The following is a 23,999-nucleotide window of genomic DNA, read 5'->3' on the forward strand; positions in this document are numbered from 1 at the left end:
ATGCAAGATTCAATCAAGCACAAGAGGAAAGAATGCAGTCAAGAGAATGGGTAAACAGATGTATGACTGCTGTTAGCATAACAGAGCAGACAGTAAACTTTTAAAATAGGTAACAGGAGTATCCAGTAAAGAGTGTGGTATGGTAAACACACACACCTGTCACGTGGCCATGTATTATCCTTACCGCACACTATGTGCTGTACACAGCCGGCGTGCTGTTCTCATAGGACTGGCTGTGCACTAGGTTGTTCCAACCATGTGATTATGTGTTGGTGCTGCTGTGTTAGGATGACTCAGGTGCCCGGATCTAAGCAACAGGAATTTTTCAGCGCCGTTATATCTTATAGGACCACTGTCACGTATGTGGTCCAGACGTCACACTCAGCACATAACCGTATCCCGAGAAATTCTCATGTGCTGTTGAAGGTACTTTGGATACATCATTGGACAGAACAGACCCCATTCCCTACCTACAGAACTGGACTTGAAACCAGGTCTGCCTCTTCTCCTTTTAATATTTATTTTCCTTCTGCTCGCTTTTTTTTTTTTTTAAGAGATTTTTACTATAGGGCACATATGCACACCAGAGAGACAGAAAGTGAGAAATCACCCCTCCCCCCCAGGAGGGATGGTCACACTGCAATCCCTTCTCCATTCTCCTCTCAGAATTTTGGGCACGCATGCACATGTGCCTAGCATGAGTTTTAAGCCTCTTTGTCTTAGACTCTAACCATGGTCAACTACCTGGGAGTCCAGCAACGTAACTATTACACCATCTCCTGGTTCCAAAAAGCAAAATGGGACTACTATCTTGAGAAGTAATTTCTCAAAGGCCCACTCTCTTTCATTTTTTTTAAAGACTTATTTTATTTAACTTACTTTCTTTTTTTAAAATTTATATTTGACCAGAGAGGGACAGAATGAGAGAAAGAGAGAGAAAGAAAATGAGAAAGCAAGCATCTATGTTTGGGACTTGAACTGTGGTTGGCCATGTGGGAGTCCAGTGCCCTTAACCACCATGCTACCTTCCCCCTACTCTCCTCACTCTCTTAACAAGTTCGATCAATGATCATTTAAGTTTCAGGTTGGCCATTTTAATTACCAAGATGATGTTCCACTTCCTTAGCTTTCTCTGTGCATGTAAAATTGAAAAAATCATCTTATTTGGCTCGATTTTTGGCCCTTGACAATGTGAGAGTCCAGGGAAAGGTGACTCATGGATTTCGGGTTGGATACCTGGGGCTGATGTGTGAGCTAGAGCCAGGGTGTCCCTCTTCTGCCCGTGGGACTCTACAGTGGAAGGCAGCTGGGAACTGGGTGGGTAGTGGACCAGTGGTGTTGGTCTCACCCCTAGGTGACTTGAGGCACTTCTGCTTCTCCCTTTCCTGGAAAGAAGCCCTGTGGTCCCCAGGTTGGGTAACCAGAGGTGCTGCCTCCCTAGAAGGGCCCTCTTTTGCAAGTCCAGAACCTGGCTCTTGTTCTGATTCCAGAAGCCTTGCGGAGCAGTGCCCATTGTCTGAGATTACCTGAACGAGGGGTTTGGGAAGACAGAATGAAGGGTGAGAGCCGGGCCCAGAGCACAGGTGTGCCGCTCTGCCTCACATGGCTGGTGGAGCAGGCACTGCTGGAGCAGCACAGCCGCCTTCCTCGTTTTGGTGGAGACGCCACCTGGATTAGTACATGCACCTGCTGCTATGCCCAGTTGAGGTGGGGATGGCTCTCCTATTGAGCAGTCGTTTGTTCAAATCAGTGGAAAAAAGGGCTGCTGACACACGGAGGCCTACACATACACATACACACCCCCTATGCACACCTACAAGCTCTCAAATGAGTGCATGGAACTTAGCACTCAAAACTGGTGGGCAGGGCCAGCAGGTGGTGTAGTGGTGAGAGCACTGGACAACCAGTTTGAGTCCCAGATGGACCCATGGACAACCAGTTTGAGTCCCAGACGGACACATGGACAACCAGTTTGAGTCCCAGAGCCGGTGCCTTGAAAAATCACACTGGGCGTGTGTGCATGTGTGCTCAGGTCCCAGGAGGAGAACGGAGGAGAAGGGACTTGGGTCCCCCCAGGGGATGATTTCTCACATTCTCTCTCACTGTCTCTCTGTTTCTCTCCAGTGAGTGCCCATGCCCTACGGCAAAAAATTACACACACACACACACACACACACACACACTGCCGGGGAGTGTTTAGTTTTGCTTTGTTTGTTTTTGACTTGGACAGTTGAGGAGGACGTTTTCGGGTGAGAGTGCTCTTGTGTTCGTTGTCCCATTGAGAAAATCATTCCTTTGCTCTGACAGTCCTGCAGCCAAGAGGAGCAGGTCTGAGGAGTTCCCCAAGGGGTCCCCCTCCTGATTCCGTGGGTGACTCAGGCTTGGCCTTCTAGGGTTCTGCACACACCAGAGTTTTATTCAGATATGTTGGGGTTTGCCGGGTTTTCTTCACAGAATCCCAACAGTGAAATGATGCCTGGCTTTTCCATTGAACCGATTAAATTTGAGATTATTGTGAGGTCATAAATGACTCCAGTCACACAAGAGTAATTGAAGGGGCTCTGTGTTTTTGTGCTTGGCTTCTTTACAAGGGACCCAGGCTCCTGAGAACGCAGCTGACTCAATAGCCCTCCTCACCCTGAGACGGCCATTAAAGGATGCCCGTTGGGTGGTAGCCTCCCCATACGTTTTCTCAATAAAGAGAAAAAGATGAGAAGGGGTGGGGGAGACTCGGCTTGCATTTAGAGCCGCAGCCTCTCAAAGCCGCCTGGAGCAGACTGTTTAGTTCCGTGTCCCCTGGCCCATTCAGGCCTCGGCGTGTTTTGAAGCTTTCTTTAGCTTTTCGCGGAGTGTTGACGGCAGATCTCTCAATAGGCCAAAGCCGGGCTCTGCTCAGCTGAATGCCCGTCGGCACAATGCACTGCATGTTAATGGTGCGGGCGGGCCCTGCAAGCCTGCCCCTGGGACAGGGGCTCCTGTGCAGCCGGCGAGCAGCAGTCTCAGACCCCGAGATGGGATCCAACTGGGTTCCTAAAGTTGCCCGTTTGCTTTTTTGCAGATCTACACGGACTGGGCCAATCATTATCTAGCCAAATCTGGCCACAAACGTCTCATCAAGGATCTCCAGCAAGACGTGACCGATGGCGTCCTCCTGGCTCAGATTATCCAGGTTGTGGGTAAGAGTGGATTCTACCTTGGGGGTGAGGAGTTCTGGTAGGAGCCTGCCCAGAGGGGGTCGATTGGATGGGGAGGACGAACCCTGGAATCCCTAAGACAGGCAGCTTTCTGCAGCATGTGGACAACCTCCTTGATTTTGTTTTTCGACTCAGGTGTGTGGGTACCGGCTAGAGGTTCCTGTTACGGTCACATACAGTCATGTCACAGCGATCTTAGCTTTAGCCTCTGAAAGGAAGGACTGGCCACACCTGGAGGACTTGCTCGGACCCTCTTCTTGCCTCTTCCTGTCTTTTTGGCTTTTTGTTTTACGCCCCCAGATGAGAGTTTTTGTGGAACATTCTGGAAATGTTTCTTAGGAAGAAGAAGTAACATAGGCTCGTTTAATCCCGCCAACTCTGATTGGGTCTGAGAAATCAAAAGATAAGATCGCAGAGAAGGTTGGTTGGTTCTGGATTTAATGTGGGGGAGTGGCACTAGAGCTGAGGAATCCGTCATGCCCTGGCCGTGTGCTGGCAGGAGAGGCTTGCTCCAGGGGGGCTCACAGTGGGTGCTGACCCCCTTTTACCTCGAGGCCTTCAGGAAGCACCCTCGTGGTCCTGCCTGAGAGCTGGGAGCAGACTGAGGAGGTGGGAGGTCAATTAGATGGTGTTAGGCTGATTGTTGTCCCTGGCAGCCATGGGATCTGACTCATGCCAAGGGAGAAGGTGCAGGGAAAGGGGAAAGGCAGAAGTCCTGCCCCCCCCCCCAGCCTGCGTTGTCATGGAAAAGTCACTTGTCCTTCAAGTGCGAGAAGTAACCTCTCACAGTTCCAGCTCTGTTCGGTTCCTTGAGATGAACCTGCAAACGCAGACAGGAGGTGTTGGCTGAAATTTTTGGACTGAGACTAACACACTTTCCCTGCCTGCTTGAGACTGATTTTTTAAGATGGATAGCCATTGGTTTCCCTTTTCTGTCTCCTTCCCTTTCCCTCCCTATCTTAACTTTTCTTTCTTTTTTAAAAAGTATTATTTAATTTTATTTATCATTACTATTATCATTATTTACCTTGCTATAGGGCATGTGTGCTCACCAGAGAGAGAGAGAGAAAGTGAGAAAGCAAGCCACTAGGTCTGGAACCTGAACTGCAGTCAGCCATATGGGAGTCCAACGCCTTGACCACCACACTGCCTGCTGGCCCCCCATGTTAGTTTTCTATTGCTTTATGATGAATTGTCACAAACTTAGCTGCTTAAACAGCATACAAGAGGATGCCCAAAAGTGTTGGAATTAAAGTATAAGTGTACTTTAGTACAAAAATATTTGAAATCCATGCATAGTTTTTTTTTTTTAATAATATGCATTTCCCATGATTTTTGAAGACCCTTCCTCTGTTTATCATCTCACATGTTCTCCGCATCAGGAATCCAGGCAGGGCGTAGCTGGGTGCCCCTGCCAGGCTGTAGTCGGAGTGTTAGCCAGGGTTGTATTCTCATCTGGAAACTTGACTGGGGAGAGATTTGCCTTCATGCTCAACCCAGATTGTTGGCTGAACTCATTTCTTCACAGTTACAGGGCTGTGGGTGCTGGCTTCTGACTGACTGTCAGCTGGAGGCCATCCTCACTCCTAGAAGCTATTCTCAGCCTCTTGCTAGATGGACCTCCCAACATGGATACAACTTTTCAGTGCCAGCAAGGGAGAGTGTTTCTAGATCAAGTCTGCTAGTAAGATCGACTCCTCCTTAACGTAACATAATTGTGGGAGTCACACCTCGTATCCTGTTCATTAGAAGCGAATCACAGATCCTGCCCACGCTCAAGAAGAGGGGATTATGCAAGGGCCTAAGTATCAGAGCAGGCCGACTTGGGGGTCACTTTGAAGTCTGTTTGCCATCCTCCCCTAGTTCCACTTCCTCTTCCTCCTCCCGTTCTTCATCGTCACTTGTATCAAGCTCTTTAAAATCCTTCTCTTTTAATTTCCTCAATGTCTCCTGAATAAGTGGCATTACCCCCATTTCACAGAGGCAGAATTTGAGGCCCAGTGAGTGTCAGGAGCCCAGTATCACAGACCAGTCTGTGTGGCATTCCCACCTGGGTCAATCTGCAGCAAGCTTTGCTCTGCTCTGCTGCTGTCAAGCCAGGGACATGGAAGCTCACGCAGCACTCTGCCTCCCTTCACTTCGGTTCAGTGACCGCCTGCCGTGCACTGACAGTGTGCTAGCCCGGTACTTCCTGCTGGGAATAAAGAGCAGGTATGCAAGGAACCTCACAGGCAATTTCTTGGCAGAGTCTTCATGGAAGATGTGCCCTGTACCAAGTTGGGTATTGAAGCCCATATCAGCAGGGTCACTTCGGGCACGTGGTCTGCTTTGACTGAGTCTGAGGTGTGCGGAGTGTTTCTACAGGGACCCTTCCCAGGTTTCAGTACAGGCAGTCGGGAGAATGTGGAGAAAGGCTGAGGGGCCTCACTCATCCCAGCTGAATCGCTCCCAAACATGGCACCTATGGAGAGTCACCTCTGCTGCCTCAGTTCTCCATCTTTAAGATGAGGACTGTCATACTTGTTTTGTCTGATCTTATGGCAGCCTTAAACATTTCAAATGAGAGGGACCAGCAGTTAGCGAAATGGCTATGTTGCTGGACTCCCATGTAGTCGACCACAGTTTGAGTCTTAGATCCGGTGGCTTAAACTCACACCGGGCCCATGTGCATGCGTACCCAAGATCCTGAAAGGAGAATGGAGGAGAAGGGATTGCGGCGTGACCATCCCCCCTGGGGGTGATTTCTCACTTTCTGTCTGTCTCTCTCTGTTTTTCTGGTGCGTGCACCCTATAGCAAAAACCTCTCCAAAAAAAAATTTTTTTTTCAAATAAGGTACCACATGTGAAATATGTTTGGAAACTATGCTGCACTCCTACCTAGCATTTGGTAGCAGCTGCCCACAAAAGAATGCGCAGAAGGATGGCGAGGTCTCTGCTTGTCAGAGTGTGTCACGATAGATTAGTCATGTCTGCTGTGGGCTCAGGGGAGCCAAAGCGCATGTATGTTGTGCATTTACTGATGGACTAAGACAGGAGCTTCTGAAAACTTCCAATGCTCGATGATTAGAACTATCCGCCTGAAGACGTAATGAGCTGCCCATCACGGAATGTAACTGATACAGCCTCTGACTACTTAATGGACAGATTTTGGGGGGTGCTTTACGAGAGCAAGCCACCTAGATGCCTTGCACGCAGAGTTTATAATAGGGTCCGCGCTCCTATGAGAATCTAATGCTGCTACCGATCTGACAGGAGGCGGAGCTTAGGTGGTCATGTGAGTAACTGAGTAACAGGCGGCAGCTGTAAACACAGAGGCAGCTCACCTTCTGCTGTGTGTCCTGGTTCCTCACAGGCTACTAGGGAGTTGGGGACCCCTGTCTTAAAGTATCTTGTGAACACAAGGCTCTTGGTGAGGATCCTAATTAGGAGGCTGAACTGACCAGTATAAACTGACCATTAATACTCTTTACCTTTGAAACCCAAGCTTTCCCCCGTACATGTGCCCATTAAAAGAAAATGTGAAGAGATACGTTTATATGTGCATGTGTATTTAATATGTGCGTATATGTGTGAGATCTCTATATAACTATACGTTACTACATAGCTTCATAAAATTTTCCCAGAAGTAAAGTCCTGCTGCTTCTGCCTTGAGCTGGACTGAATTCTAGTGCTCGCGCTGGTTCTTTGGCTGCTGAGTGCCTGTTCATTCTTTACAAGTCAGTTGCTCTCTGCTGCCCTCCCTGCCCCACCCAGGCATAGCTGGAGGGACCCTCCCCTATCAATTCACTGGCTGCTGTCTTCTGGGCTCACAGCATTAAGAGGGTCCTGGCCAGCAGTGATGCTCGGGAAGACTTGAGAGGTTGGGGTAAGAATCTGATTCACTGAAAGCCTGGCTTGGGTTGTTCCCAACAGGTGGCCCGGGTGTTTCCCCTTCTCAGCATGGAGTGTTCCTCTAAGCATCCCTTAAACTGTAGGTCACACCCTTCTTTCCAGGGTTCCGCTGCAGTGCTCAACTCTCAGATTGGGAGAGACCTTTAAAAGCCCCAGCCTGGTCCATGACGTTAAGACACTGTATCGTATGAGTACTAAATTCTGCCCTATGAGTACTGAATTCTGCCCTCCAGGGCTATGAAGAGCAGTCTAACCTGGGAATGTTGAGAGCATCAAAATAAATCGAGGACAGCTGTGGATTACAATGATTGAATAAAGCAGGAATCCACAAATCTGTACTGATAATAAATAGGTAAATCTTAAAATGCTACATCAATGGAGGAGAGAAAAGGGCTCGGCCACGCAGGGGAGTGTGGTCTGCTGATTCGTGTGGAGGGAGGGGCCGTCCCAAGATGAGTGATGGCCAGAGTCACCAATGGGTGCCAAACCTAGAGGAGGACATTGGGTGAGGGGCAGGGTGTTCACGAGGCCTCGAAATCTCTCCGTGGGTTGGCTGCCTTATTAGTTGCAAGAAGTGTGGTTACCACCGAGGGTAACCAGCCCACATCATGAGGGGGACCAGCATTACGTCACTGGTCGGGGATAGATGGAGGTCACGTCCTTTCTGATATGATACCCTGAGAGGGACATAGTGTCACTTATGTCGTGTTGCTGTAAGGGACAGGGAGCCTGAAACTATCATCTGGAAGCTTGACAGTCACAAATTGTGGAACATTCTATTAAAAAAAAAAAAATTGGCCCATATTCTTAAAAAATGTCAGCACTCTGGGACCAGCAGTTAGCGTAATGGCTATGTTGCTGGACTCCCATGTGGTCGACTGCAGTTTGAGTCCCAGACTCAGTGGCTTAAACTCACGCCGGCCATGTGTGTGTGCGTGCCCAAGATCCCGAGAGGAGAAGGGATTGCGGCGTGGCCATCCCTCTGGGAGGGGGGGATGCTTTCTCGCTTTCTGTCAGGGTGGGATGCTTTCTCGAGATCTGTCTCTCTGTCTTCCTGGAGAACACACACGCCCTATAGCAAAAACCTCTCCAAAAAAGGAAATAAAATGTCAGCACTGTGAAAGACAAAAGCTAAGAAACTATTCTAGAATAAAAGAGACTAAATAAATGTGACAATTAGATGCATGTATGGCTCTGGACTACATCCTGTCCCAGAGAATAAAATGCCCTGACTCTTTCTGAGTCTATTGATGGAATTAGAACACTGGAATTATATCCAGTTAACTTTTCTGAGTTTCCTAACTGTATCATAGACGATTAATATCCTTGTTTTGTTTTTTGATGGGAAATACATGCCAGTGTAAGTGTCAAATGGCATGGACTATGTAATTCACTCTAACATGGTTCCGGGGAGGGCCAGCAGGTGGCGTGGTGGTTAAGGTACTGGATCCCAACTGGCTGGCTCTACAGTTCGAGTTGCAGACCCAGAGGCTTGAAAGTCATGCTGGGCGCGTATGCATGCATGCCCAAAATCCTAAGAGGAGAACGGAGGAGAAGAGGTTGCAGCATGTCTATCCCTCCTCAGAGGTGATTTCTCACTTTCCCTCTTTCTCTGTCTCTCTTTGGTGAGCTTATGCACCTGATAGCAAAAAAATCTTAAAAAAAAATAGTTCAGGGGGAAAAATAACACATATACCCATTTAGAGATCAAGGGAGAGAGAGAGAAAGTGACTAATGAAGGGAGGTGGGGATTCTCTGTACTCCTCCTGTCATTTTCCTGCATGTTTAAAGGTATTTCAAATTTGGGCCAGCAGGTGGCATGGTGGTTAAGGTGCTGGAATTCCCATATGGCCAGCCATGGTTTGAGTCCCAGACCTGGTGGCTTGCTTTCTTAATCTCCCTCTCTCTCTCTGTCTTTCTCTGGCAAAACTAATGTAAAAAATAATATTAACAATAATAATAATAAATAATTCTTTAAAAAAGGTATTTCAAATTTAAAAGTTACAAGGAAAACATATCTAAAAGAAGGCTCTAAACACCTTGCCATTAGTAAGATTGTCCCTTTTAAGGGACAGCCTCTTCCTAGACCTGGGGGAGGATGATGCATAGTAATGGTAGGACCAGTGGTGCTCTGAGACTTGAAGAGCAATGGTGCTGATGGAGCAGATGGGGGAGGGTGAGAGTTAGAGGAAGCTTCCTGGAGGGATTGACTTATAAGATGCCGAGACCTCGGGACTAGCAGATGGCCTAGTGGTTTTGTCACTGAACCCCACACGGCCAACCAAGGTTCGGGTCCTGGGACCCAGTGGCTTGAAAATCACACCAGACGTATGTGTGTGTGCACCCAAGATTCTGGAAGGAGAATAGGAGAGAAGGGATTGCAGCATGGCTATCCACCCTAGGGGTTGGTTTCTTTCTCTCTCTCACTGTGTCTGTTTCTCTCTCTGGTGAGTATATGGGCTGTGCCCTAAGGCAAAAACATCTATTAAAAAAAAAAAAAAGAAGATGCTAAGACCTCAAATTTCAGTAGGAATTAGGTGAAGCACTCAGGGAGGGTATTTTCTGGTGGAGCAGGTGGTGTGTAGAAGTCTGAGCGCAGAGCCCAGAGAGGCAACAGTGCAAAATCCAGCAGGACTGTCGGGAAAGGGGCAGCAAATCCTGGGCTTTCACCTAAGAGCAGAGGCTAGTTTTGCAGGCTGGAAAGTGATATCAGATATGTGATTTCAAGGAAAAATAGAAATGCTTTTTATTTAATTTTATTTATTTATTTATTTATTTTTGTGAGAGAGAGAGATTTTTGCTATAGGGCATGTGTGCTCTCCGTAGAGACAGACAGAAAGTAAGGAATCAGCCCCTAGGAAGGATAGCCGTGCCACAGTCCCTTCTCCTCCACACTCTTCTCAGGTTCAGGGGCATGCACACACATGCACCTGGCATGGGTTTTAAGCCACCATGTCTGGGGCTCAAACTGTAGTCGACTATGTGGGAGTCCAGCAACACGCAGAAATGCTTCTTAAACATGCTGCTCCTATGTCTTCATCTTTCCCCCAGGCATCCTGGAACTGGGCTTCCTAGATAATGAGATTGTGGGAGATCCCTAGTTTTCATCATTGCCTTCTGTTTGTTGGGTAGAAAACGGGCCTTTTGCTGTTGTTTCTAGTGCCCTTCCTTTGGTGGCTGAGGGTCAGGTCTCTGTCCACCCCCTTATTAGCGTGACTATCTTCAGGAGGCATGAGCTGCCTGAGTCGCAGCTGCTCGCCAGCCCATCATGGTGCCAACTCGGATTTCTTAGAGAGCCTTACGAGGCTGGGGTAGACGGCACGAGCAATAGAGAGGAGGCCTCCCTCCTGCTTCCATCACTGTCGCTCAGAGAGGATACCAGGAAGGAGAGGGGGGAGAAAGAAAGGGCAAGAGGAAGAGGGGAGGCGGGGGGAGAGACAGAGGATAAACGAAAGAGGATTGTAGAAAAAGAGGGCGCGAGGAGATGGTGGCGAAGATTTCCCCTTGGAGGTGGAAGAGCTGATAACAGCTAATGTTCTGCCATTATTCAGACTGCCTCTGAGTGCGACCAGGAAATCCAGGTGACACATAGGGCTGTACCTTCCTTCTGTTGATGGCCTGCTACCACTGTGTGACCTTGGGAAAGTCACTTGTCTTTCTGGACAGCCAGCTTCTCTCTTTCCTATTGTCAGGAGTGCTCGTGCCAGGGATGGCCAAGGGCTTAGATGCATGAGCAGTTGAAATGCTATGCATATTTTAGTGGAAGCCTTTTGAAAAGTAATAAGCTCAATGCCATGTTGTTATTTACAAAGTACATGTTCTTGTCCCTACCTTGCCACCTTGCATTTTAGGCCAGAACACATTTTAGTGGGGCTAAAAATGAATATGCTGGAATAACTAAATTACCATTGGCACTTAGGAATGCCAAGTTTTTTCACAGTTGAGACCTTTGGGGACAAATGCCTTTGTTCTTTAATTATCTGTTTTTGAACTCTGACCAAAGGCCTCCTACCCCAAGTCAATAAATTTGGCTCTGAAGACCAAGCTCCTTCTTACCAGCAGAATCAGATCTTTTGTTCACACTCTAAGTATTTATGACAACCATAAAAATTCCTGAGAATTTAAATAAAGGGTATGTATTTAAGTGATACGAAATTGGAAACTAGTAGGCCCAAGACTTGGTTTCCTTTTTTTTTTTTTTTAAATAAGATTTTTGCAATAGAGCATGTGTGCTTCTCGGAAAGAGAGGGAAAGTGAGATTAACCCTTCTGGGGAAAATGACCATACCATAATCCCTGCTCTTCCATTCTCCTCCTGGGATTTTGGGTATACACTTACATGTGCCCAACATAATTTTCCGGCTGCAGGGTCTGGGACTTGAACTGGAGTCAGCAATGCAGGATCCGGTGCCTTAACCACCATACCACCTTGCTGGCCCCTTGTTTTGCATTTTTATCAGGCAGTTGTTTGGGGATGATTAGTCATTTGATTTTTTTCTTTTCCCGTGTTCTCTTTACATTGGTCCAGATAGGCTCCACTCCTTGGTTTATTTTGAGTGTCCAGTGGTGGTAGCTTTGCGCTTTCAGGAGCTGTGATATTTGAATTTAAAGAATACCTGACTGGTGTAGGTGAGAAACCATGAAAAGAAATAGTTGGTATATGAGGGAGGGAGGGAGGGTAGTATCAAAAAGTTCATGGAAAATGTGTATTATGAAAAACATATGTATGGATTTCAAATTTTTGAACCAGAAAATTCTGTTTTCCCAACTTTTTAAGTACTCTTGTGTAAAGAACCCTTAAAATTTCCCAGATGACTTTCTAGGATCACAGTTATCTATCCATCATCGTAATGAGCACTAATAACTGAATGCTAAACTGGGTATTGATCAGAATCCAGTGACTAATGACTTTGACCATTATGAGTATTCAACTGGAAGACACCTCGATTGGCCTCGATCCTTGCAAGCCATATATTTAATCTTGCCAATGTTGAGTATCAAAATCTAAGGCCAGAGTTCATGGCGGCCGTCACTTCCTATGGATGAAGGAGTACCATTTTTCAAGGGTCTTCTTGTTTTGCGCCACCTTCAGTGTGTTCTTCTGTATGCACTAGACAGAAAAGGATGGGACAGCTATCTCAAAATAGGGGACACGACCGGGATTCATTGGAACGTTCAGGATACATATTCCTCAGTGCCATTCAACAAACAAATTATTTATGGAGTGGCTACCGGGCCAGGCACCAAACCCTGGGGTTACAGTAAAACATGCAGCAGATCAACATCTCTGTTCTCCTGACGTTTACATGAGAGCAGGATACTGTAGCTAATTGTGCTTTCTGGTGACCTGAGAGTAAATCTCTGAGTCAGTCTGTGAGTCATTCCCTTCATGGCACACTTTTTTTTTTCCCATAGAGTGCATGCACTTGCCAGAGACAGAGAAAGAGAGAGAGAGAGAGAGGGAGGGAGGGAGGGAAGGAGGGAGGGAGGGGAAGAGAGGGAAAACCTCTTCCCACGCTCCAGGGAGAATGATTACGCTGCAGTGCCTTCTGTGTTTCTCTACCCTGTTGGGACTTTGGAGACACACACACACACACACACACACACACACACACACTCTTGAATGTTTCTCAAGCCGTAGGGTCCAGGACTTGAACTGTGTAGTTGGCCATGTGAGATGCAGCCGCCTTAACCTCCAGGCCATGAAGCTGGCCAGTTGAGCACTTTTATGTACTTTGTAGCACCTTTGGAGAGTAAGGCTTCCTAAAATGCCTGTCCCAGTGATCTGTTAAGCAGAGTTGAGAAAACTCAATTACATCTTAGAAGATTAGAACTCTTCCCAAGTGGGTCTTAAGGCTGAACATCTATCACTTTTGGCAAGTTCTAAAGAGGGTGCAGATTATGCTGAATATATACCCACTGGGCTGTCTCATGGTAATTAGATTTTTAAGCAGTTTCCTGCCACCAACTTGCCTTTCTCTCAAGATAGAAGCACTAGAAAAAAAAAATTAAACCAAATCTGAGATAATGGTAAGCTATATTTAGATTTAAGTTTCTAAAATCTTGGAGGCTTGCGACACTTTGATTCCATTACCCTTTTCAGACTTTTTTTTTTTTTTTTAGCTAGAGAAGATGTATGCTTGCTGGAGACAGAGAGAGGGAGAGAGAGAGAGGGAGCGAGAAGTGAGAAAGCACTTCCAATGGGGGATGCCACCATGCCTCAGTCCCTTCTCTATTTGTCCTTTTGGGATTTGGGGCATGTACAGACGCCTGGTATGTTTTTAAACCTCTGGGTTTAGGACTTGAACTGTGCGGTTGACAACATGGGCTCCTGACACCTTCACCATGCCATTGGCTGGCCCTTCGGACAATTTTTACCCCCTTTTCTCTTTATAGAAGTTTTAGGCATCATACGCATTACAATCTGATATGATAATTATGTTTTGGAATTGAATTTTGCAAGCAGTTATTGAGCTCCAAGCAGATATGAAAAACAAACTACATGTCAGCAAGGTTCTTAGGGCATAGCTGGGGCTGACAAGAAAATAAAGTTACACGTTAGATGATTCTGAGCCAAAATAGAGGCAGGTACAAGGTGCCACGGGGACTGAGAGAGCTCTGTGTGTGGGTGGGTACATGGGGGTACAGGAACATGGGACTGGGGAGGGGGCAGGAAAAAGCTTCAAGAGGAGAGAAATCCTTAGTTCTTCATGGTGAGGTCCTAGCTGAGCTTCTGAGCTTAACTCTGTTGGCCACATTGAAAATAAATTTACTTTCTGTATTTCGCATAGATGATGAGAAGATACACTGGGGTTAATGGCACTCGCTGTGAGCTAGACACCGTGCTAGGCTGGCATCGTATCTAATTCTCACTGCTTTTTCTGAAGTAGGTCGTATTAGGCCCATTTTATAGATGAAGAAACTGGACCCAGAGCGAGCCAGTGGCTAAGAACACATAGCTAAGAAACTCGAGCTGGGATGCACACAGGAGTGTCTGTCTCCACAGCCGGTGTCCTGCCCAGCACACACTACCTCTCTGTGTCACTGCAGTTTTCAAACCCAGCCTCTGCTGGGTGTCTTGGGCTGTTGCCTGCCTGGAGTTCCTCCCTGTGTCTTTCAGTGACAGACTGCGCTCACTGTGAAGCTGAGCCGTTCATTGCTGTCCTATTAGTACTCGATTTCCTGTTCATTCAGAATTACCTCTTCCTAACACTTCTCTAAGCGAGGTGCTATTGTGACTTCACGCATGCGTGTTCCTTGATCTGTTTTGGACTTTACTGTGTGGCTTTAGTCAAGTCTTTTCAGTTTCTGCCATAGAGTGCATGTGCTCTCTAGGGAGAGAGGGGAGGTGACCATGCCACAGTCCCTTCTCCTTCAGTCTCCTCCACATGGACCTGACACGATTCTCAAGCTGCTGGGTGCAGACTCGAACCTTGCAGTAGGCTATGTGGGCCCCAGCGCCTTAACCCCCATGCCACCTGCTGGCTCAGTCAAGTCCTTTGTAAATCCTACTCTTTGATTTTCCTCATTTGCCACAGCTTTGCAAATAGTATTAGGACAAACAAAAGCAGTATTAGTACTTCTGACTAAAGATAGGCCAAATGCTTTTATTTATGGCTTTTGTCCCCAGGAGCAAAGTTTTAGCTGTGCAAACCCATTCTGAGCTACTCTGTCTTTTGTGGGGAGGTTCTAGTTGCGTTTGCCTTTCCAAGAGCCGAAAGTACAGTCCCAGCTCACTGTTTCCCAGTCTCCAGGCGTTTTCATGGTGCCCCATCACTCCAGGACTGTCGTCAATGCAGTTGTCTCTGTGTTAAATGATGACGACCTTGCCCCAGCTGTCCCTGGGGGACGGCGGCGTTATGAGTAAGTCCTGAAGCTTGCTAGGCTTGTCTCAGTGTTTCACAGGCCTGCGTGGATTGGACGGACCCCAGGATGGGCCTTAGGACTTGGTTGGCCTCAAGCGTCCTGCACATCACGACGGAGAGTGTCTCCCTGGTAGCTCTTTTTCTGACTTGTGTTTCCTTTTCCAGCAAATGAAAAGATTGAAGACATCAATGGCTGTCCGAAGAACAGATCGCAAATGGTGAGTGGGACGGGGACACTGAGTGCTCGTGTGGTGGCAAGTCCTGGCTCTCACTGACGCCGGCAGTCACAGCAGATGCTTTACTCCAGGGGCTCAGATGAAGGCACTCACAGCCGCTTCCAAGCAGCCATGCTCTGCTTCTCCGGCATTGGTTGGCATTCATTGGAAAATGGCTCTGGTTTTTATGGAGATTGTGACAGTGAAAAAGCAATGCTGTCCTGGCTCTTAGACACAGATTTATGTGGAACTGGTGCAAACAGATGCACGTTTCCAACTCGTTCCGTTTCTTCAAAGACCCACAGCCATTTCTGTTTGTGTATGGTGCCGAGGCCTGGATGGAGGGAGGTATTTTACTTAGCGGAAACGAGAGCCTGTGGCCCGATTGCCTGTAAAGGTTAGAATGATTGAAATCAGGACTGTGACAGGAAACGTGAAACGCACGGTCAGCCGGGCCCCTTCGCAGTGTAACCTTGACGAGTGATCTTTTCTCTAGTGTGATGCATTTAAGCGCTAATGTCATTGCCTTGGGAAAAAACCCAAAACCAATCTTTTAAAATCTGAGGGGTTTTTGTTGCAAATCGGACACATAACCTTTCGATTGAAATTGGTGAATATGATTGAATTCAGAAAAGATGGAATTGTGATACTCTGAGTGCTCAGGTTTTTACTTCAAAACAGTTTTCAGGGACCAGCAGTTAGCGTAATGGCTATGTCACTGGACTCCCACGTAGTCGACCGCAGTTCACACCCCGGACCCGGTGGCTTAAAACTCATGCCGGGTGCGTGTGCGTGCGTGCCCAAGATCCTGAGAGGAGAATGGAGGAGAAGGGATTGCGGTGTGGCCATCCCCCCTGGGGGGTGATTTCTCGCTTTCTGTCTGTCTCTCTCTGTCTGGCGAGCGCATGCGCCCTATAGCAAAAACCTCTCAAAAAAAAAAAAAAAAATATATATATATATATAATTAAAACCACAGTTTTCAAATGTGAATAGTTACACGAAGGATGTGAATTAGCAGAGTCTGTTAGGATGATGCGAAGACCTGTTTGAAAGATAAAGTTGGCTGGCTGGCCCTGTGCTCTGGCGGTTAAGGCAGCTGGATCCCTCATGGCTGACTGCACAGTCAGTCCCAGACCTGGTGACTTGGGAAACGTGCGTGCTGTGCTGCGTGTGCCCAAAATCCCAGGAGGAGGGAGATGAGGAGACAGGACTGCAGAGTCACCATCTCCCAGGGTGGGTACTTTCTCTTTTTCATCTCTCTCTGGCAAGTGCATACACGCACTAGCAGAAAAAAGGAAAAAAAAGATGATGATAGCAACTAAGGACTTTTATTTTCTGAACATTCATTAGCCTCCAGAAGGCAAAAAAACAAACAAAACAAAACAAAAAAAACATAATTTCATAATTTCTGTCTCTAACCGTCCCCCATCAACAATGAGCAGCTGCAGTTTGATCATTCTTCCAGAATACACCAAAATGATTACCATTTTGGGGGTTTGCTGTTCAGTTTCTGAATTGTTTGTTATTGTCGCGTTGGGCAGATAGGCAGCCTTTTCAATCAACCTTTTTTCATGCACAAACCCTTTTTATTCTAAAGAGGCTGATGTGTATGTGTTAGGGGCGGGAGTCACTTGCCAGTTTACATTCTGAAACAAGTTAGTCTCTTTTTGTTGTTCCACTGGTGGTTTTGTTTCTTTTTGTTTGATCCAGGGACCAACCACTCCTTACATAGCAAGTCCCCTGGCAGACAGTGCATGACTGCTTTGACTTTTGGAAAAGCTTGGCTGCTATTTTTGCAAGAGCTACTGCAGCTGTCTGGTATATTAATAATTGAGGAAATTTGGACGATAGAAGGCTTAATTTTAGTGCAAGCGTTTTACACATGCAGTCATATCTTCACATAAAAGAGAGGCAATATTTCCCTCCAGGATAGATACCGATACATTTGTCCCAACCCATATGTAGAACTGACATTTGAAGGTGGCCAGCCTTTCTTCCATGCAGTTAAAGTGTCTGCACCTTCTGTCGGAGGTCTTGCTTGTTGTTAAAGTCTACTTTCAAGCCTATAAAATAATAATATATATAAAATAATAATGTCACCTGGGATCTGTCTATGCAAATTTAGTTGTGCGTGCAAATACATTATTTACAAATACTACCCTAGCAGTAGTGCAATTGGGTGGTTTCTCTGCAACTCTTTTAGCTCTGGAAGTATTGTGCTTTTCCCGGGCTGTGTGTTTTTAGAACACAGGAGTATAAAATCCTGTAATTGTCTGTGATAATCAGTTCCAGCATAGGGGCGGGGAGGCAGACACCGTCTTGTGGTAAACCTAGCAGAGAAGAGTTGGGCACACAAGAGGCGAGTCTTGGAGATGTAAGAGCCTCCGTCACAGAGGAGGTTCTTCCTGCAGGAAACAAGAAAGAGGATGCTAAGGGTCATCGTCCTTCCTCTACATCATAAAACAAGAAGTCCTTGAGGCAGAACCAGTTACATAGGAGAAAGTTCTTACAGACAGGCATGAGTGTTGTGCTGGTTAATGAAAAGCCTGTGTTGGGACCAGCAATTAGCGTAACGGCTATGTCGCTGGACTCCCATGTAGTCGATCGCAGTTCACGTCCCAGACCCAGTGGCTTAAACTCACGCCAGGCGTGTGTGCACGTGTGCCCAAGATCCCAAGAGGAGAATGGAGGAGAAAGGATTGCGGCATGGCCATCCTCCCTGGGGGGTGATTTCTCACTTTCTGTCTCTCTGTCTCTGTCTGCCTGTCTGGCAAGCGCACATGCCCTATAGCAAAACCCTCTCCAAAAAAATAAAAAAATAAGAAGCCTGCGTGTGTGTGTGTGTGTGTGTGTGTGTATGTACACACACACATACAGAGTTAAGAAGTTTCTACTCATGAGAAGCACGCTTTGGGAACATGGCAGTGTATGGGCCACCATTTTTCGAAGCCTAGCTGGTTGACCTTCTATTTCAGCTTTATTTAAGGTGACTAATGATAAACATTTGTTGCTGTTTGCTCAATATTGCTTGTTTTAAAGAGGCCAAAAGGGAAGGTGTATGCAGAGCCTCATTTTGGCAGAAGAGAAATGGCACAAATGAGATGAAAACTTGGGAAGTGTTGGAGGGTACCTGACTGTCCCGGAAACAGCCAGCATGGAATTAACGTGGCGGCTGCCTGAACAAACAGAGCACCTCCTGGGCCTCTGCAGGGCCGCTAATACTGGAACCTAAGAAAGGCAATTTTGTTTCAGAGTGGGAGTGGGATAGACCCTACTCCACTTTTCCAGGGACCAGTTAATTCTCAGCTAGAAGGTGGGAAGGGGCATGCGCTTTGGAGGAGGAACCAGCACTGGAGGAGAGATGCCTTTCCCTCTGCCCTCCTCTTAGCCCCCTGACCCCAGGCTACTCAGGAGCTCCTTTACCTGCTCTAAGTCCTGCACCCAGGCTCTGCTTCAAGTCCTGCTTCCTTCCCCAGGATAGGGCAGTGAAAGCAGCCTTTGTGGAATAGGGGCTTGAGAACCCCTCGAGCCTTGGCACAGAAATCTAATGGGCGTGGCATTGCCTGCTGTTAGCCTGCCAATCAGCAAATAATCACAGAGTGTCCACTGATGCCAGGCCTGGGCAAGGCCAGGTGAACACACAGGTGAGCCAGGTGTGATCCCTGCCCTCCAGGAACTCGAAGGGGCCAGAGACCACAGCGCAGTTACAACAATAGCACGTCCCAGCTGCTACGCAGACATCTGGAGCAGGCACCACGGGGCCCATCCCATCCCCAGGGAAGGCCAAGTGTAAGCGTAATTTCCAGGAAGGGGCTAGCAGGTGGCATGGTGAGTAAGGTGCTGGACCTCTGCATTGCTGACAGCGGTTTGAGTCCTGGACCTGGTGGCTTAAAAATCACACCAGGCCGTGTGCATGAGTGTCCAAAATCCCAGGAGGAGAATGGAGGAGAAGGGATTGAGGTGTGGCCATGCCCCCAGGGAGTGATTTCTCACTTGCCTTTTCTCTGTCTCTCTCTGGCAAGTGTATATGCCCTATGTCAAAAACCTAAAATAATACAAAAGAAAAAAAAAAACAAACAGGAAACAAAAGCATAATTTCTGTGTAAACTGGTGGCATGGTGGTTAAGGCAGCTGGCTTCCACATGACCGACTGCATGGTTTGAGTCTCAGCTCTGGCAGCTTGAAAAACACACTGGCGAGTATGCCTGTGGTACCCAAGATCTTGAGAAGGGAATGGAGGAGAAGGGACTGCAATGTGATCTTGCCCCTGGCGAGTGCTTGCTCACTTTCTTTCTCTCTCTCCGTCTCTCTCCAGTGAGCACATCCACCCCTTGGCAAATTAAAAAATAAATAAATAAATAAAATTCTTTTCTGGGACCAGCTGTTGGCATAATAGCTATGTCGCTGGACTCCCATGTAGCTGACCGCGGTTCGAGTCCTGGACCTGGTGGCTTAAACTCACACCAGGCGCGTGTATGTACGTACCTGAGATCTGAGAGGAAAATGGAGGAGAAGGGATTGTGGCATGGCCATCCTCCCTGGGGGTGATTTCTCGCTTTCTGTCTCTCCGTCTCTGTCTTTCTAGAGAGCACACGTGCCCAATAGCAAAAACCTCTCCCCCCCCAAAATATATATATATAAATAAAAATATAAAATTCTTTCCTTAAAAAAATAGAATTATTTATTTAATTAATTCCATTTGTTATTATTATTAATTTGACCAGAAAGAGACAGAGAGAAAGAAAAAGGGAAAGCAAGAAAGCAAGCCTACAGGTCAGGGACTCAAAAACCGCAGTTGGCCATGCGAGAATCCAGTGCCTTTAACCACCGTGCCACCTGTTAGCCCCCCCAAAAGAATAATTTCTAAAAGGTGCGTTTTGAGATGCAGAAAGACCCCACACACACAGGGAACATTAGGTAGGACAGAACTCCCAGTTGGCATGGCCAGGCTTCAGTGTCATTTCTGGAGACCTGTGTGCCTGAAGATGTCATGGGTCCTGCAGGCGAAGGTTTTGCACACGTGTTCATCGCCCAGTGCTTTAAGGCGCGTGCACCCTTGCGCACTCCACATACTCGTCCTGCCTCCTGGCTCTGCGGTAGGCTGGCAGGCACCCCCACCTCCAGCTGAGCAACCGAGGGGCCAGGTGTGGAGCACTGTCCCCGCTCAAGCCTGATGCTTCTCCACCAGCAACTATAAGTCCAGCCCCTACTTTTGCCCTCATAACATGGGACCAGAACTGTGACCAGGAGGCAAAGAGGCACGCAGTGGCTTCCTTCCTCAAAGCAAGCCCAGCCTCTGCCTGTTTCTAAGAAAGCCTTTGGCCTGATTTAGGCTGACCTAGATGCTTTGGGGGCCAGATCCTTGGAGATGGAGCTGTGGAAACGATCCCCATCCGATCTCCTCCACACACCCCCCACCCCCACTAAATCCGCCTGTTTGGCCCTTAAATATGTTTGTGTGTGTGCGTCAGAGCTGGTTAAATGTTTTGTCTGTTTCACATTGCCATGGCAACCTAGGGGCATCTTTCTGGCTTTCAAGTGGTGTGTTCAGCAGAGCTCTGTGTTAGTTTGGAAGGAAAAACATCGCTTGGAGCTCAGCCAGCGGGGCTGCGGAGAAGGCAGCCCTGCTCCTTCAACTCCTGTATCTGAGACCCTGGAGGCTTTGGCTCACTTTGGAGCCTGGGAATAGCCAGCGGCAGGGGGTGGTTTTCTTTTTTAATCATTATTATTTTAAGCAGCTTGGCTTTCTGTGGTCGATTAGAGGAGGCGCAAAGTGAGTGGCCCTTGCAGCAGACAGCCCCAGGCCTCTTCCCCCTAGGCTGGTCTCAGGCCTGGGGTCAGCCAGGTCTCCCGCTGCCCTCTGGCCTCCTCCAGGCTTCTTCAGGGAAGCTCCTTCCGTCTGCTCTCGGTCCCTGAGGGCTGAGCCAGCCAGGCCCGATTGGAGCTCCTTCTGCACTCTTCTGGGCCTTGAGCCCCACCTCGGAAGCTTAGATTTCCCGCCCTGTGAAGTGGGATGGCTAATGTGAGCGCTGGTGAGGACTAATGAGGCAATGAAAATGGTAATAATGGGTAATGATAATTAAAATGATAAAATGGGACCCAGGCTGACAGGGTGTTTGCTTTGTGCCAGGTGCGCGTCCAAGTGCTTCACAAACAGCCCTTCAGCTCCTCCTCCCCTCAGCCCTCTGAGGCAGGTGACTTTTCTTTTTTTTTTTTTTTTAATTTTCCTGGCACTCCATAAATGGCAACTTCTCTGATAAGGGTGTTTAGTTTTAGTGGTAGGTTTGGGGGGGACATTAACCGTTTGGAATCTGAAGAGTGCAACCAACTCACTCCTTTCCAAGTTGCACGTCCAGAATTTTGCTTGAGCAGAAGATCATAGATCCCAGAGGCTGAGCCCTGTGCCACAGGGGCTCTGTAGACCCCAAGTTCAGTGCCCCTGCTGCATAGGCCATGGCACCCTGTCCTTTTAGGGGCCCTCTGGAAAATGCCAGCACCGAGTTCCCAAAACTGTAGGAGTCTGCCCTTAAACACAGAGAAGGGCAGGGCTTGAGCAGGGCCTCCCAGAAGCCTTCTGTGGCCCCCACATGCGAAGACGGAAGTAGGAGCAGGGAGCCAGGGCACCAGTTAGCTGCCACCTGCAGAAGGCCAGCACCCCGGAACGCTTGGCGGTGGAGCCCAGGCGGAACACGGCAGCCCTCAGACCTCGGCGACAGGCTCTGCTCCTGCCCTCCTCTCTCTGGTCCTCCTCAGTCTTGTCTCCTCTGTGGTGAGACAGATGAGGTTTTTGTCACCTGTGAAGGCTGCAGGGCCACTCAACTAAGGCCACAGGCTCTGAGGGCTGAGCCTCAGGCCGTGTCCCGTAGGCTCCTGGGGCCAGTGTCTGTGGCAAGGACAGGAATCGTAACTGCCTCGCAGGACTAGTCTGTGTGACGTTGCTGCACGCTGCTGGGTGCAGAGGGACACTCGCCAGATGGCAGTCCTGACGGTGGTGGTGGTGACTTCCCAAGGTTCTCAAATACCTTTAAAGAAACAGATATGGGGGACCAGCAGTTAGTGTAATGGCCATGTCGCCGGACTCCCATGTAGTCAACTGCGGTTCGAGTACTGGACCTGGTGGCTGAGACTAATGCCAGGCACGCGTGTACATGCGTGCCCAAGATCCCGAGAGGAGAATGGAGGAAAAGGGATTGCGGTGTGGCCATCCCCCCGGGGAGTGATTTCTCGCTTTCTGTCTCTCTGTCTCTCTCATGAGCACTCGCGCCTTGTAGCAAAAAACTCTCAAAAAAAAAGAACAAAACCAGATATGGGAAAAGCCAGTCCATCCTGGGGGTGCTTCTCCGATGGTGGTTACTTATATACCTGTACCTCTTCAAATGACAGTACTGAGCACAGAGGAGACCTCGCAAGACATCCAATGTCGCAAAGCACAATCATTCATGGTTCAGTCCCTTCTTAACAGTGTGGCCTCAGGTAACTCCCGTAGCCTTAGCACTTCACTCCTTCCACAGAGGACCATGGAAGGGAACGCCACCTCTCAGAGCTCTTGCGGAATTTAAATATATATACATACATAGGGACCAGCCATTAGCGTAACAGTTACGCCGTAGGGCTCCCACGTAATCGACCACAGTTGGAGTCCTAGACCAGGTGATTTACAGCTCACACCAGGTGTGTATACACTGTGCCCCAAAGTCCCAAGAGGAGAATAGAAGAGAAGGGATTGTGGTGTGGCTATACCCCCAGGGAGATGATTTTTTACTGTCTCTGTCTGTCTGTCTCTGGTGAATGTACGCGCCCTATAGCAAAACTTCCTTAAAAAAAGGAAAGAAAAACTTTCCCCTCCAAGTCCCACAGCATCACATTTTACTGTCGTGCCACCATCTCGCCTTATCATGAAATTTCGATGAGAGAACTTAACGTTTGCTGAACACCTGCTGGATATCAGCCTGTGTGCTCAGAGCCCACCTGATGGCTGCCCCTCCAAACCACCCTGAGATGGAGGTGCAGTTACAGCCTATTTACACATAGGTGGGCGAGGGTTTTCAAGGTTACTGTGGGCCCTACATTACTAACCCAGGAGGAGGTGGAGCTGCAGCTTGAACCCACGTCTGTCTCGTTCCAGAGACTGTGGCGTCCACTGCTATGCTAGAGAAGGACATGATAAAGTCTGCCCCTCATGGTGCCCGTTCCCTCATCTGTCAGTCATGTGTGCAGCAGAACCGGCAGAGCTCAGCTCAGAGTTAGCAGGAAGGGAGGACATGGGGTATTTCTGGAAAAGGCCTGAACTGACCCGTCGATGGACTCACAAGCTGAACTGGGGGGAGGTGGCCCCCAGTGGAAGGCAGCCTCTTAGATGACCTCGAAAAGCCCTGGCGCCAGGTACCTCCGGCCGCATTCTCCGCAGAGCCTCGCGGGCCAGCAGAGGGCCATCTGCAAGGGGATTGGGTTTCTAGCCCAGTGACCCGGAGCCCTCCGAACAGCTGTGGAGAGCCGGCCACATGCCCGGGGAGTGTCAGACCCAGGGGCAGCTGAGTTGCCTTTTCCCCGGGCCTATTTTTAATGACCCTAAGGCCACACACATGTCACAGAACCAAGAAGGAATGAAGCAAAGTCCACAGGCCCTTTAGCATTTAAGACAACGTAGAAAGAAACCATGGTGAAGATCAGAAGGAAGCCCCCCTGCTCCCCACCGAAGTGGCATGCCCACTGTCACCACTTTGTGTCTGGGTCCTTATTCTGTCAGCGTTGGTACTAACCATCCCATCTGTCTCTCCCTTCTTGAGTCATGCCTCCATTTTGAACTGTCATCAGCTCCCCATTTTCTTCCCTACA

At 48.2% G+C, this 23,999-nt stretch overlaps 1 protein-coding gene across 1 annotated transcript in view; it reads left to right on the forward strand.

The window, feature by feature from the left end:
• Positions 1 to 3,154: 3,154 nt before the first annotated feature.
• NAV2 (neuron navigator 2) overlaps positions 3,155 to 23,999 on the forward strand; it is a 295,960-nt gene continuing 275,115 nt past the window's right edge. Inside the window, exons 1-2 of the mRNA XM_006146897.3 lie at positions 3,155 to 3,176; positions 15,115 to 15,167. Coding sequence (XP_006146959.1) covers positions 15,165 to 15,167 — 3 coding nt within the window. The 5' untranslated portion in view covers positions 3,155 to 3,176; positions 15,115 to 15,164. The remainder of the gene's footprint in view (positions 3,177 to 15,114; positions 15,168 to 23,999) is intronic.

This window comes from Tupaia chinensis, unplaced genomic scaffold (assembly GCF_000334495.1).
Source record: "Tupaia chinensis unplaced genomic scaffold, TupChi_1.0 Scaffold000196_1, whole genome shotgun sequence".
NCBI lineage: Eukaryota > Metazoa > Chordata > Mammalia > Scandentia > Tupaiidae > Tupaia > Tupaia belangeri.